General features: G+C 32.2%; 1 protein-coding gene and 1 long non-coding RNA gene across 2 annotated transcripts; one reads left to right on the top strand and one right to left on the bottom strand.

Annotated features, from left to right (window-relative positions):
- Positions 1 to 933: 933 nt before the first annotated feature.
- On the top strand, positions 934 to 17,012 carry LOC128893543 (uncharacterized). Its single transcript, XM_054154552.1, is given in 10 exon segments — positions 934 to 1,745; positions 3,306 to 3,359; positions 3,847 to 3,934; positions 4,715 to 4,924; positions 5,631 to 5,883; positions 6,225 to 6,573; positions 7,164 to 7,520; positions 14,914 to 15,657; positions 15,728 to 16,204; positions 16,277 to 17,012. Coding segments are annotated over 10 exon segments (3,306 nt in total). The 5' UTR covers positions 934 to 1,685; the 3' UTR covers positions 16,991 to 17,012.
- Positions 10,360 to 14,703, bottom strand: LOC128893564 (uncharacterized). The gene is made up of 3 exons (XR_008461373.1): positions 13,196 to 14,703; positions 12,675 to 12,766; positions 10,360 to 12,597 (listed from the first exon to the last, which is right to left on the bottom strand). It is a non-coding gene; the product is annotated as an uncharacterized LOC128893564 (long non-coding RNA).
- Positions 17,013 to 17,032: the final 20 nt, after the last annotated feature.

The raw sequence follows: 17,032 nt of genomic DNA, 5'->3' as shown, positions 1-17,032 counted from the left end.
AATAATTTTTAAAAACCGTTGACAAATTGGTAATTCTTGCTTAGTAATTAACGATTAGCTAACTATCTGTAACTTAGCACTTAGTAGATTTACGTATATAAGGATTAATAATGACAAGTGATTAAGGATATGCCGTATTATTATTGTGTCACGCAATAATGTTATTGCTGACTATGCATTCTTGTCATTACAGTTAATTTGTACAGTAATTATTAAATTAAGTATTTAATAATTGATATAATTACGAAGTATTATAATTATATATAATTAAATATCGAGTCTTTAATTAATTCTTATAAGATAAATAAAAGAGACTTGCTTGTGTTTACAGAAGAATTGTCGAAAAAATCTGATTTTTGCTTGCAGAGTTTATGTATCCATTAATTACTTAGTTAACATTTATGAAAATATGCAAGAACTATCATTTTTGTTTTTTAATTGTATGTAATAAATTACTTTTTAATTATCTTATAAATTCCTGTTACTTCGTACATTATTTATATGTTTATAACTTTGATGTTTTTTATGAAGTGGTAAATAAACTAATCGAATTCGATATAATAGGTTGCTTTATAATTATTATAACTATAAATTTTGATTACAAGAATTATATATTTAAGTAGTCGAAGTAAACAATGTAAATTCAATTACATACAAAAATCATACTGTTGATTTTTAGAAAAAGAAAGCTAGTTCTAAAGATTTTTCGTTTTTGGCTTCGACATGTTAATCATAAGTTGAAACAGTAGTTTCAAATAACATATGAATATTAAATAAATAATAAAGATTGGTTATTCCAGTTTTTAAGTTTTGGTTCCATTTCATATGTGTCGGTAAAATATTTCCTTTAAGAAAATGTTTCATCGATCATAATTGCACAAATTTGATTTATTAACTTAATTGAACATAAGAGTTTTTGACGAATTCCTTAAAAGAACCGAAAGCCAAAAACCACTGTCACCAATACCCATCCTTTATGCTCTCTATGAACTAATATAATTTCATTCATCATCCTTCCCTAGGGCATTTCCTATCCATGGTCCCAGAGGATTAAAGGAAAATCAGGAAGTCGAGTTACAGAGAAGCGCGCCGATTTTGATGGAACTTTCTACATTGATTCAGCCCAAGTATTACACATTAAGGGAGAAACCACTCTTTACATCAGAGGCATTGACTTCATTTATACTTCCATGACTCCTGACTTAGTATAAAAGTAATAAAATGTAAATAGAAGGGACGTTTAATTTATAGAAACGCTGAAAAAATGGTTTGAAATTCCCACTAGCTCATTTGAAAAAGACAATCTTAAAGAGTTGAAAAAAATGAACATAGTTCTCAGGTTGGACCAATGAATCCCACAGAGTTTCATTGAAATCGACGTCCGACTTTCCTTGTTAGAAGAGAAGCAGTAACATCCGAAGCAGCGATAAGGGAGACACCATCACCCCCGGATAACGCAGAAAAACATCAAGTGTGGGATGCGCACGCACTCATCGCGACGACCACTGTACATGCATAGCACTACTGGAGGAATAAGGGGGTGAAAACGGAAGTTCGCGTAGATAGAAAGGGTGCAGTCGCCTCAAAACGTCTGCTTGATCCTACTCTTGTGCCGGACCTCCCCTTTAAGCTTTCCGTTCATTCGGTTCCACCTTCGATTCCTCCCTTTAACGATCACCCCCGCGATGGCTCTCGATGCCACCGAAAAAAGCTACATCTTGGACGCGAGGAACAGCTACGAGGATGTGAGTAACGTTACGTTTAATTTATCGTAATCTCTGCGCTTTGTCTTTTGATCCTACGATCCGCAGGAACATGGTCGCGCGCGGTTATGCTAGAGATTGTTTTCCCCACGAGTCAGGGGATTGGATTGACAAAAGACGGGTTACGTTAAAAAAGTATACCAAGGGATAACTCGATTACCGAGAATGTAGGATTTAAGTGATCCAGTTACTTGTTCGAAGTGGCTCGAACGAGCCTTACAGTTTGTAGGTGTTGGTTAACGGGTTCGTGCACACGGATAAATTGATCTATTCCTCGTTAAAGTTGATCAGATTGCGAACTCTGATTAAAGGGTCAAAATGAAAACGTATCGACGCTATCGGAATTTAATAGACGTCCTAATGCTTTAACTACCGGTTTAGTTAAAAAGAGTGTACAACTTGGAAGAGGATTTTTCAAATTAAATTTATCTTCTGGAACTGCTAGAATTAATGAGCTTGTAAATAAGCTTCCGGTAGATAAAATGTTAAGGGTACAGCTGAAGTTGCAGTCTGATATTCGAGATAATTGGCTAGATCATTTATCCTTTGTAGAAATATGTATTTTTAAAATTCTGATTTAGATAAGTCTGCAATTTAAATTTTATAATATCCTCTACTTTATTGGATGTCGAATTAGAAGGTAAAAATTGATTTGCACATAATATTTTCTTATGAAAGCATCTTATAGCTCTACAGAATCAGTCACTTATTGTTTACATTGAGTATTATGTCGTTATAGAGAAATAATTAAAAAAAGAATTCCTTTTCTGTGAAAAAGACGTCTTTTAAGCTGTGCAAACAGAAATTATTGAAAGAATAGGTGTCGTAAAAGTCATTATTTATTTAAAAAAAGAACAAAATAAATATCTCGTATTTCGAAGTGTCCGGCATTACTATTACAGCAAAGGAAGAAAATCTATAAGTCATCTGATGTGTATATGTGGATTCTCTTCCCACGCATTTTTCTCTTTCACCTACTTGAAATATGATGGAAATTCTTTTTCTCTCACATGTACAAGGCGAGTCGTTTAAACGGAAGCACCTAAATATCATCTTATGAATATATGAATAAAATTATTTGACAAATTACATTTGATATACTTCCATACTTTAGTAAGTTGATATGTATGGTCTTTTATCATCATAAGCAAATATTTTTGGGACTCCCGAGTTTTCCTACGCTCGTTTCTTATATTTACAATTTGGGATACTTAAGTTCGCATGAATGTTTGAATTTGTCTATGTACATTTCTGTATATTTTTATTTTCTTGTATTTAATCGCGTTGAAGATAATGTAGATTGTAAAGAGATGACAAATGGATCCATAAATATGGTCGGATAGGGTGGGGCATTACAATAAGACAATTTAAATATTCCAATTATTTCTAAACATCCCTTATTTTGTTTAAAAAAATTATTAATCTCTTGTTTGATTTCTAATTGTAAAAGGAATGGTCAAAATGACATATTCTAAATTTTCGTTATAATTTTAGATGACTGTATCGTGATTAATATTAACAGTTTATTTTTATTCCAAACAGGGTGGCAGTCTCGGTTCTGAGGAGTCCTATGATGATATGAGACAATTAGTCGGGGTAAGAGAGAATTCATTATTCATCATCCAATTCGAATCCGTGCTCCATCAGCTTTAATTGCTATATACTTCACAGTATATATCACCGAAATTGAGAATTACATTAATTTACGCTCCAGTTTCTCTTGTGCTTTTTTTGTACACCTACCGTGTACAATTATATTTACGGACGGTTGTTAAATATGTATGAGCGTAAATGGAAAGCACGATTCGAAGAACTGTGAAATGTATAGTAGCTGGATATATTTTGTCATATGCGTGTGTGGCTATAATGATACACCGTACACGTGGAAAATCGATTGATAGACATCAATGACTACGGGTGAATATTATTCTGCAACAATATCCATTTGCGAGTTGTTTAACTTACTATATATAATAGAAAGCAGAATATCCAAAGATAACGTGACTTCGTTCTTTACGGAATAGCTAAATCGATTTTCAATTAATTATTAGTATTTGTAAATACGTGAAATCTGATTTTGCAGGAGAAGAAGGAAGAATCCGGAAAATTCAATAGTCTACCTCTGGCCAGTTTTAATTTCATCAATTCTATTATTGGCAGTGGTGTCATTGGTAATTAAAAAATATAATTAAGAAATTCTTCCTAAACGCCGAAGTTTAAATGATTGTCTTTGAATAATTAAATGTTTGACAAATGCATTCGTGAAAAAAACAATACACAATCTTTTTACGTTCAGATACGCATTAATTATGTATATACTAGGTATCCCACTTTCATCTATAAATTGAATTATTTTTTATATAGAATTATTGCATATTATTATATGTAAATGTATATATTTTTTTTAATATACAATAATATACAGTACAAAGAATAAAGCGTTTGACAAAGAAAAAGATTTGACCATAAAATGTCATTGGCGTCTCTATCTAAAAGATCGTAAAAGAGTTGCATTTTGCACGATGAGAGCTGGGTAGACGAAATCAAGATCCTTGGCCTTCTTCAAGCTCAGGGGTTCGTATTACCTTTGTTTCTTCAATCGCTATTGGCTTCATGCCTAAATTCACTTAGAGACTCTGTATGATGAATGATTCATCGGGGAACACCTATCGAGGAGGCTGGCTTTGCTCAATATAATAGACAGTATCGAACTTGAATAAATACACAAATGTACGTAATCCATAAGCGTACATGTAATTTTTCGATATAAATGTAAATACTGTGCACTTCAATTCGCGAATGCATTAAACTAAATTAGATATTCTAAATTGGCTGAATTATAGCAACGAAATTTTGTTCACGATTAAAATAAAGATTACTTCGGTGTGTAAGAAGGAACAATAATTCTTAACTTTTGAGAAGAAAAATGAAATTTTAATAAAACGTTTCAGGCATACCATATGCCCTCCATCAAGCTGGATTCGGTCTTGGAATAGCATTATTAATAGTGGTAGCTGGTCTCACTGATTACTCTTTGATTTTAATGGTCAGAAGTGGCCATATCTGTGGAGAGATGAGCTACCAGGGTTTAATGAGGGCTAGCTTTGGTCGTACTGGATTTTACATTCTCACCACTCTACAATTTATTTACCCATTCATAGGTAAATGCATTTTTCATGTAACCTATCCATTGTTCCACAGTCATTATTATAAAACTAAATTAATATCACCTGTTTGCGATTCTCATTTTTTCTTTATTAAATAAGTCAATTTAAATTGATAAATTTGTAAAATATACAGACAGAATCCAGATACTATTCAGTGATTTTATCGCTTCGTTTTGTTTAGAGATCTTAAATGTACTTGAGCATACTTTTACAGTGGCGATTATATAAATAGGGAAAATGTTTGGACACAATCCAATTCAATATATGATCATATCTGAAAGTAATAACATAGATGGATCATGCGTTGTAAAACGTACATTGTAAAATGCAATACAATCTGTTATGCAATCAAATTTAAGCCTATCTTGGGTTCAAGTTAAAATATTTTTATATAATCTTTTAATTGGCACTCTTCCTTAAAAATAAAACTTTGAAGTGACCTTATGTTTCTTGAGCGCTACACTCCCAGTAATCTCTTAATTGAATTCTTCGTTGAATTCTAAACAAGCAGACAAATAGAAGAAACCACTCAACACGAATAAGATAAATGAAATTAACGAAAGTGCACTTAATACAATCCCTATCGACCGTTGTATCAACAGTGGAATTTGAAAACGCGTATTTTCCTATTTATATTCTCGCCGTTGTACGTACAAGTACCATTATTCGTGGGCTAAATTAAATCTTCCGTTCTTTCCAGCAATGGTCTCTTATAACGTTGTCGTCGGCGACACTGTGACGAAAGTTCTAATAAGGGTAACAGGGATGAGCGAGACGAACATCTTCGCTCACCGTCAAGTGGTCATTTTCTTCGCGACAGTCTGCATTACAATACCACTGTGTCTTTACAGAAACGTTGCACGTTTGGCCAAGATCTCATTCCTTTCGTTGGTCTGCGTCGGTTTCATACTCTTGGCTATCTTAATTCGGATGGGTACGATGTCCGCAATTGTGTGAGTGGCTCAGTTTAATAAAAATAAACCCTCAGTACAACATAAATGCATACAATCCGCAATCTATGGGTATTAGAAGTAGAAAACGTGGAAAAGGAAGGAACAGTAACAGTAAAAGCACTTTTCATTTCCAATGTGTACAAATAACTTTCACTGTAGCTGTATCAGTTCATTGATTGAAAACTTGTTACCAGCAGGTTCCAATTCCTTAATCAGACAGTAAAGTATATTGATAAAGTTTCCGAGTGTATTTCAAATTTTCTCTTTTACATTGTCCGTTCATCCGATTTCTTCCAGAGAATGTCATCGCTGAGAGTGATTAAATACGAATCGATTTTCAGGCCAAATCAAGAAGATAGCTGGCGTTTTGCAAACTTCCCGGGCATAATACCCTCCGTTGGAATTATGGCATTCGCCTTTATGTGCCATCATAATACGTTCCTTATCTACGAGTCTATAGAGAGAGCTACTCAACAAAAGTGGGACGTCGTCACCCATTGGTCACTGTTCACTTCGTTTTTGATAGCGACTGCCTTTGGGATCATCGGATACGCTACTTTCACCGCGTACGTACAGGGTGATCTTATGGAGAATTATTGTTGGGACGATGATCTGATGAACTTCGCCAGGGTTATGTTCAGCGGGACTATCCTCCTGACCTTTCCTATCGAATGCTTCGTCACGAGGGAGGTGAGTTAACACCATTTTTTGTGACTCTTTTGTCTAAAGAAAATTCCTTGAATGAGTCTAGCTATTATTGATGCATTTTTTTAAATATACTCCAAAGAAAAAAGTAAACGAAAATTAGTAATAACCACCTGATAATGTTATAATGACCTAATATAATAACGTGGCTTGAAAGCTAACGTCAATTAGGAAGAAGACGCAAACATCTCTGCGAATATGGTTAGAATATGATGAATATGGAAGTAATGGAACAGTATGTATAATACCTTGCGGGAGAGAGTGGATCGCAAAGAGGAAATGTAGAATAATGAACAGGAGAACCGCGTAAATTAAAATGCATAACGAGTAGGTACTGAATAGAGATGAATGACGATAGACCCCGATGCAAAACTGTGTTACTTTACTATTTACTTGGTAAACTAGTAACTCGCCAAGTAATAACCAGGCTGTTTATACGTTCGCGAGCTTCGGTACTTTATTTCTGTTTGTAGAAACATGAATTTGCATAAACACCCGCAGTCTGCTAATAACAAAAACGTTAAAAATCTTCCTTTATCCAGAGTATTTTGAGTAAAAGTGCTATTTGTTTGTAGGTGATTTTGACAGCAATTAAAGGGACAGACGAACTAGAAGACCACACAGCATACGTTCCTAACTCCGACAGAAAGTACTTGATTATCACTCTGACGATAGTAATCGTGGCATACCTGATTTCGATGTCCACTGATTGCCTTGGGTTGGTTCTCGAATTGAACGGTATCCTAGCAGCTGTACCTTTAGCCTACGTTCTTCCTGGCCTCTGCTACCTCAAACTGGAAGAGGGACCAGTTCTTTCGTCTAAGAAACTTCCAGCGCTCGGTCTGATGACCGCGGGCGGTTTCGCAGCTCTCTCTGGGCTGCTGTTGTTGATTTTGAATCGTGGCACTTCCGGGTCCTGCGTGCACGGAAAGGTAATGCCATATTGTATCAATAGCTCGAACAGTACATCCTTCAATACGACAACCATCAGCTCCATATAACTATCTTGCCGAGGAACTGCAAGCCGTTATTTTCGGAACAAGTACTTTTGTACTTTTGAAGTCGAGCTCAAATTCTTGAATAGAATCGTACTCGTGGCAGCTACTTTGAGACTTGCTTTTTCGACACAAATTGGGAGAAGAGATAGCGAAAGGATTGGCAACGAGAAGGTACAGAAATCGCCAGTGTAGTTTCTTTACCATTGTTGAGACAGAATGGAAGCTGTACCAGACAGAATGCTCGAGAAGTATTTATTTCAATCAAAAAACGAAAATCAAAACCATCTAGACTTCTGATATTGATAGGATAGAATTGAAACCACCAAAACTAAGTAAACAGGCAAGATACACGTTACACGTTGAATAAAGAGAAGCTTTAAAATAAAAGTTGAAGGTGTGTCAGACAAAGCACACCTTATGAATTTATAAATATTTATCTGTTGAATGTATTAGCATTTATCTTGTTAAACATGTGAAATTGAATATTTTTAAATCAAAGATTATAAACAACGTTGTATGATTCGTACAACTTGCGTTGAGTAGACCTCTGTTTTTGTTTTAATAATGCAAGATTCGTGAGATATTTTGAATAGACAAACGGAACACATACCGAAAGCTGCTATTATTATTAGCTTTGATATTGATTTTAATACTTCCTAATATGAGCTGAGTAAATTAGATTCTGTGTGTAATAAAGTTTCCTAACAGTGAACATTTTATTAATATAAATTATTTATGTGTGTACTAATTGGTATTTAAGTAGTTACTCTTATATATATATATTAATTAGTAGTACATTGAAATTCCAAGAGAAACATGATAATAATTAAAGATTCAAAAATGATTGTATATAGTATAACTTAAATATTCAAGATTGTATATTTTACAAACATTAACTTGCTTAATGTTTTATCATTTTACTACGTTTAAATTGTCTAAACATTTTTTTATAAAAGGTTGTGAAAGTTACTCAGCTCTTGTTAATTAGAATGTATGTGTACCTGGATGAAGACTTGTATAGAAAATACATATGTACAATTGATCAAACGGATAAGTAATTCTATAATTGCCAGCATGCAACTTAAATACGATTAGGAATTAAATATAGTTAACTTATTTTAATTACATTATCATCATTTTATTTTCGACGAATTTTAAATATAATAAGGCTGTTCATAAATAAAGTGGAAATGATACTTTTAATTACTCGCAGCTGAAAATTCTTTTCATTAATGGCAGTACAAAGTGTTCAGTTTGATTTAAATTTAATTTGTATATATTTATCGACGAACCCAGCTGCCGGTAAAGTAATACTTTATAAGGTAATTTGAATTAACACTATTTTCTTTACGCCAAGGAACTATTAGCAAAGCTAATATAGTGAAGTTGGATGTATTTAAGAAAATATTTATTTATGTGATTGTCGATGGATCCAGATACTGAATAAGAAAGGAGAATCCTATTCTTCCTTTTTGATGATGCATACTCGAGATGATAACTATATAACGACACTAATATGTGCAAAGAGAGCATCATCTCCGTTGGATGCGATCTCAGTGTAACCAAAACTATTGTTTGTCGATAAAAAGAATACTCATTATAATTAAATAACAAATAATATTAAGCTGTTACGACACTATTTTTCGAATCTTTATCGTAGGAGCATATAACGAAAAGAAGGATAGTGTACTACGATTTTGTATTAAAAAAAAAAGATAATACGATAATGTTATTTATTTGGTATTATATAAAACACCTGTTGCATTCTAAATTTATGAATCTCTTGCCATTTAGTATTTATACTTAATCGATACTTATTTTAATGTATTTTCAAGAATTATTAACAATAATTGATCATACTTCGAAATGTTAAAATGCGTTTTCAAGAAAGATGTGATTTTTTTTTAATACGAAATCAAACTATTTGCTTTTCGAAAATATATAGATATAACAGAATAAATAAATAGATAAATAAGAATGTTTCTTGAGATTTAATGCAATTAAGAGAAGAAGTATTTGGAACTCTAAAATAGGGTGATTTTTATTTAACGTAAAATTATCCTGTTTCAGTTTTCAAAATAAAATACATTGAATGCTTAAAGATCAGATGAAACATAAAGTTTCTTATTTTAGACTCAAGAATATCTTAACTGTTTGTTGCATTGAATCTTAAGAAATGCAATATATTAGGCCTAATAAGTATTAATTAATATAAATGAACGCTACTCATTAGAAAAGAAAAAAAAACAACAATCAGAGACCACGATGACGAAAGTATTTAACGAAAATTATTAGGAGAGTGAAATATTTAACCTATGAACCAGTTGAAGTCTTTAATGTTAGAGAATTTGCGCAAAATCTACCGGGTGCCCGTAAATTTTGTAAATAACATGTATATGAGTGTACCTATATGTGTATTTAACTTTCTGCCTATTTATATAGATTATACATACATATGAAAGTATTACATTTTATAAACAGTTGTAAAATAAACTTTTTGTAATATTTTTAAATCACAATTTTCTAAACATTTGTGTTGCTCAATATCAATTTTTGCTTATAAAATGCTTCCACTACACAAGAAAATGGCGTAAACTCTCTTGTACATAACACATTATGTAGAACAAATTAGTTTCGCTTCTTTTTTATCATTTTTGTAGCTCACAAGATCTCTGAAAAATGTAATACTTTCGTTTACGCTAGAGTGTTACAGACCTAGACCAATCTTTTCAATTGTATGTACACACGCACTTCTTCTATTGATTTTAAGGGTAGAGACACCCTCAAACCGAGGTCTTTGTTATTCCTTCATGTGTGTAAAATGTTAGAAGACATGAACATTGGGGAACTTTAAGAGAGAAAAGCTCTCCAATATATGTAATTTGTCGAAATTCGTAGCAAAATAATTGCTAATTCATTTTATTTTACAGAAGATAACATTAATCACTAGTTTTTAATTTTATAACACATTCTGTGCATATTTCGAAATCAATGCATTGAAAAATAACAAAGAACTCCTCAGTTCTTCACTTCCAATTTCGAGTAGCTTCATAAAATTCTAAAAATCTTCTTAAATTTCGCCAATGTAAAATATATAAAACTATATAAAGTATTGTGATTAATTATTAGACATTTAATTCATCGACACAAAGGAAACTAATGCACAAGAGCTGAGGGTATATTCTACGGACACTCGGTACTGTGTTAATTAATTCGAACGTAAGGACATTAAAAGTTGAAAATATTTACACAATAAACCAAACAAAAAGTAGTTATTACTGACAATCGTGCGTTGCTGACCAACGACTAAGGGCAAATAAGCAAACAAAAAACGATAAACTGGAGTCACGATGAAAAGACAAGTTCCATATAAAATTGGAATCCTTGGAAAAAAGCGAAACAGGTTCCTAATTTTTTTAATAATCGCGGAATTCTTCATTTGTAATCGTCGATAATATTTTTTCATAATTGATTCGCGCTATTTGAACGAAAAAAAAACTAAACATTACCACGCATTGGCATATATTTTCGCTTATTTGTACAGCTAAGGAAATAGGTTCATAATTAACAAACAAAACGAACTGTTGAATACGATTTGTCTATCTTGAACGCAATATGCGAGGTACCTTATCGTTCCATCCAATTTTTGAGTATTTGTTTTTAAACAAAAATTTTTAATTGATTTTATACGCGTTCCTTTTATAAAACTGACTTCCTTCAAAAACTTCTACTTTTTTAATCGCATTGAACATGCACAAAGAAAAACGCCACGAAGTAAGGTGTAGAATATTCCTTGGAGTACATACGTATTTTTCTTCCAAAGGATAAGTGAAATTTTAAGAGAACAGATGGTTTATTTTTTAAAAACGGCGAACAGAAAATTTATTATTTTTTGCAAGACTGTACTATACATAAATATGTTATTATCTAACGAGTTAATAACGCATCTAAGATTGTTCCGATTATGTGTTGTACACTGTATACCATTAGTCATTGTCTTCTATGAAAATAATGAAAAGCTTTGTTAGACCAAAATTAATAATAATCGAGAAACGCTAGAATATAGAATAGCCAGTTCTAGCTAATAATTTTGAATTTTTATGCACCATCCACTTTAAAGCAGTTTTGAAGTTGTACAAAATCAGAAAAGCACAGCGGTTGAAGGATATATATGTTTATAGATCTTGTAAAATTATTGTTTTCAATTAGCAATGTTGAATGTTATTTTTCGAAACCATTTGATGTCCGTGTATTACAACATTTCGTTTAGTGTTAAGAACATTTTTAAGTGTTTCATTGCTTTATAGATTAAAGTTTCAGACATTGGACACTGGCAGATCAACGAATTCCAGTGATCCGCATTTGGGTTTGTAAAATGTTTGTAATACGCTCATAGGAATAATGGTAGGCCTTAAAATTATTAGTAAAATGTTAATTGGAGGATAGAATATGAACAACGTCGAAACTTTATTTTTGAATTAATGCAAAGCTATATTCTTGTTAAATCCTTCTTTTTGTATTTAAAATCCAGTTGTAGCAGTTTTGACAAGATTAATATTTTTCAATGAAATAGTTGCATTATTTTAATCTGTAAATGGCACTTGCAGAAAACATTGAGTTGAAAAGATTGAATGCATGGCAGTAGTATTAAGTTATTTACATTTACTTGTATTCTATATGTCTCTGGAACTTAAAAGATCATCTATTAAAGAGACCATACAGTGTAGTATTCGCAATAAATTAACAAGCAATATTTATTCTAGGGATCAATTAAGTTTCATTATTTGTTTCTAAAATTAATAAAATCACACGTCATGTGGTCTGACTGTACTCTGACTTTTGCGATGAGTAATATGCAAAGTGCCGTTTAAAAAGAGTAGAAGTGACCTTAAATTGACCTTGACACGACCAGCCTTTGTCCTTGATATTTCTTCTCGCGTCTGGCCATCATGCAATTTCTTCAGCTTAACATATTTTTCAAAAGCAATCCATTTGTAGGTTAAAATAGGACCTGTTATACCAATTTATTAAATTTGGAAGCGTTTACATTGGCAATAATAATTACTTTATAAAAATATTTGTATTTACCTTAAATTGATGACACAACATATTAATAATGGATGATTACAAAGTAGCATGAAAGATCCTCTTCTGCCATTGAATTCATTCATCATTGTTGCCTATTTTTTGGAATATTCAGCATATTAGCAAAAGGTGACAACACATTGAATGAAGTGAATGCAAATAATTTTGTAAAGATTTTTTCAATATGTAATATCATACGTTGTGCATTTTCCAACAAGTTCACAATCCATGAAATGGAGGTATTGATCTTTGTACATATATTTTTATATTGCAATCTTTATAATCAAACTTAGTCATAATTACCGAGAATCATGTTAATATTGCAGTATCTTCATAAATTGTAATTGCTTACATTACTAAAATGTGGTTTATGAATTAAGCTAAATTAAGTATTATGTAATTCTAATTTGCATTATGATATTGCTGTATTTACTAAAACATGACTAACTATATAACAATATATTTTCCATTGAACTTGGTTTTCATGAATACAAGATATATTTATAAGACAGATATGCACATACTGAAAATGTCAAACATAGCAGTGTAGTGTCCATAGCTGCAGAGGATGGCATACTTAGTCTTTGGAATAGTTGATAAATATTGTTGAGCTCTATTTATGTTAAAGTGAAGTATAATTTATACTTTTTTCTTCTTTGCCTGTAACAGTCAACAATTACAATTTTATAGCAACTGATGAAGATTTGACAATTACAATGTACCACCTACTCTTTGTTATGTACAAGGACTTCTGGAATACCATCGCATCCACATACTCTGGATCCCAAATCCATGGATATTGAAACTTGTAACTCTATCTGTAATAACACTCATGTAGATATTCTTATATGTAGAATAATGCTCTTGCATACATACATAACTAATGAAGTTTTCAAATGTCAGCCATTATTTGAATTATAGTTAATACTTCAAGCTTGCATTAAAATGTTATAGAAATTACCTATATGTATAATAAACTGTTACATACGTATGGTACTGTAGAAATTTAAGTTTAATTCTTTTCTGAAATTTTGACCATTTTACTCACCACATGTTCTCATCTTTAATTCTCTAAATATACCATGCTTTATAGTGTCATAGTTTTATTTAAATAATTAATGTCTAATTTAATAGAAATGTATGTTGATTTGAAGTTTAAATTGTGAACATGAAATCGAGGAGTATGAAGAAGAAACAAGAATAGGTTTGTCCTTATTACAGGTGCATTATAATTGTAACCAATAGCCTCTGAATAAATGCAACTGTATTTACTCTGTGATACGTGTACAGACAGTGTACTTGTATATCTTTTTGTTGAAAAATGTCTATACTTAAAACGTATTGTAACGTTGATTGGACTTGAGTAATAAAATTAAACAATAAGAAATGGCATGGATTTCAAATTATAACAGAGTATTTCTGAACCTTTTCCTTTTTGCTTTCAATTCCAATTTACTTGTATGGATTTAAAGTTTGGAATTGTAGAACGTATTCGTTAGATTCTTTAGAAAGCAAAAAAGAAGTACTGTTTGGGTGTTTTTTAATATTATAAATAAAAATTTAACAACGAAGCAACCCAATTATATTTATATTTGATTTCGATGGCGCTACGAGTATTAAACCGAGTGCTGATACTGGTATTTGTTTTGAATAATGATATATTTGACATAATTAGACATAAATAAGTCGTTTTTGGTTCAGAACTACGTATTTATGTGTACAGAATAATAAAATAATATGCGAAGATATCACATCTATATTCGCGGTATTAGTTTATAATCATTCATAACAGACTTTTCGATGCATGCGCACCGGAGAAGTGTCAAAGTTTCACCATTGTAAAAACACTGTTTTGTAGCGTGGTTTTCAAATGCATAAAAATGGAAGTTTCAGAAATCGACTTAGCTGATACATATGAGAAGATTTATAGAAATAAATGTCGGATTTGTTTGAAACAGGCTGTCGAAATTTGTGAATTATTCCAAAATGGGAACGCTATTCTTCATAAACTTATGGCTGTCGCTTCCGTACAGGTTAATTCGCTACTCTGTTTATAATACATAAAAAGACAAATATCTTTTAATTTCAATCCAATCCCTTGTTTTACATGTTCTTTAAAATGTAATATTGTATGGTCTATGCGAACCCATTTACATGTGTATATGAACAATGTTAAAGTTAAATACTTATGATAATAGTGTTCTCTTCATTCTACTGAATTTTCTATATTTTTTATTGACAGATAAACGAAGGAGATGGTTTACCTCCAGTGATTTGTTTGCCTTGTAATCAACGTTTGGATGCATTTTATAATTTTAAATGTCAGATACAAAATTCGGATGAAAAGTTGCGTCAACTTCTCAAATTCAAGTCTCCTTCGGATGGTTCTGTTAGCAGTGAAATCATAGTCAAAACTATAACTGCTGACATGATATCTTTTCAAAAAGAAAACAGTAAAAGGCAAGAAGTTAATTCTACAAATTTCTACCCTGACGAAAAACAACACATAAAAAATGTTCCTAATAATTTGTTAGAGGATTCTATGAGACAAATTAATTCTGTTAAACATGAAGAATTATCTTTAAAAAGTACTTTGTTTGGTAGTGATGTAAATAACATTGAAGCATTGGATAATTCACAAGTGTTAGAAGAAACATCAAAAACAAATGGCACACAAGATGATGAAGACACACCACTTATATCACATATTACTAAATTTCGCTGTACACTGTGTATGAAATATTCCTGTTCGAAAAAATCGTTACAGAGGTATGCTAGTAGTAGTGTACATACATGCCGAACTAAATTGCAATATATTTGTTATGTTTGTGATAAACACTATTCAACTTTGGGAAAAATGGAAAATCATGTGGTGATGTATCATGAAACAGATTGGGAAGAAGGAAATAGTAAGGATAGGAGAGTCAGTTATGATCAAGATAAAGGAGTCACAAGCATCAAAGATAAAGGAATTAATAATCTTTTTGTGAGTATGTATTCAATATTCCATCATTATTTCATTGTTCAACTGAACATTAATAATGTTTTCATTTCAGGATGATATATTTCTAAAGGACCAACAAAAAGGTTCAAAATACACTTGTAAAATCTGTTTAAAAGAATTTCTTCATCAGAATTTCTTTTTAATACATGCTAAAAGTCATGCAGAGTATAAAGAAGATCTGGATAATTTCTATCAATGCTCATTAAACAAAAGGTCTGTTGAAGCTATTGAAGATGGAAAAGAAAATACGAAAGATGGCAAGACTGGAAACTTTCCTGCTAAGAGTCTACAGTGTACTCAGTGTGAAAAACAGTTTGCTACAAAGAGAAACCTTAGATGACATCTGTTCATACATACAGGAATAAAGTATACTTGTCGGACTTGTGGTAAAGGATTTTCAAGAGTAGATAAATTAAAAGATCATGAACTAATACAACACATGGCTGGAATATTTGATAGCTCAGAGTTAGATGATAGCGATGACATGGACAGTATTAATATGGGAGGCTGTGTAGAAAAGGAAAAGAAAGTAAGTTATTTAAGATGGTTGCATATAAGATATTTGAACGTTTATAATCAGTGGGATTGAATACTGTTTCAGAGTCGTTACAACAGACCACACAAATGTGCGAATTGCCCCAAATCATTTGCGCGGGCTCAGTCTCTAGTAAATCACTTAAAGCGTCACGTGCGTGCCAACCAAATTACAAAGAAGTACCTTTGCGAGGTTTGCAGCAAATGCTTTGCACAGAACGCGTCTCTTACTATACATATGCGTACACATACGGGTGTAAAACCGTATGCTTGTAGCATGTGCAGTAAAGCCTTCCCAAAAAGCAGTTCCTTACAAAGACATTTACGCACGCACAGTGGAGAAAAACCTTACATTTGTCAGTATTGCAGTAGAGCTTTCGCACGTGCAAATACACTAGCACGACATATAACGACGCATACAGGAGAAGCAAAGTATCATTGTGAAGTTTGTACGAAGTCGTTTAAAAGACTGGCTTCGTTAAATCAGCACATCCACATTCACACTGGTCAGAGACCACACGTGTGCAAGTTTTGTACAAGGACATTTACCAACACTGGATCGCTTTACATACACAAGAAAAAATGCAAGGGGGAGCAGCCGTGTAATACTGAAGTAACGGTTTCCATGGAAAATTCTGTGATACAACATGATGTAAACGTTCCATGTGTTTTTATTTATTCGCGAAAGGAGCTGGTCGAGGACACAATCGTTGGACAGATTATGCCTACACCACAATATATGATTACAAATGTGCATAATCAGGACCTTTTGATTAATTAGGATGTACGACACATTCTTAAAGGTATGTACCTATTCAGATTG

Source organism: Hylaeus anthracinus, unplaced genomic scaffold (genome assembly GCF_026225885.1).
Source record: "Hylaeus anthracinus isolate JK02 unplaced genomic scaffold, UHH_iyHylAnth1.0_haploid 3, whole genome shotgun sequence".
Taxonomy (NCBI): domain Eukaryota; kingdom Metazoa; phylum Arthropoda; class Insecta; order Hymenoptera; family Colletidae; genus Hylaeus; species Hylaeus anthracinus.
The sequence above is the reverse complement of the archived record's forward strand: the minus strand, read 5'-3'. Positions and strand labels throughout refer to the sequence as shown.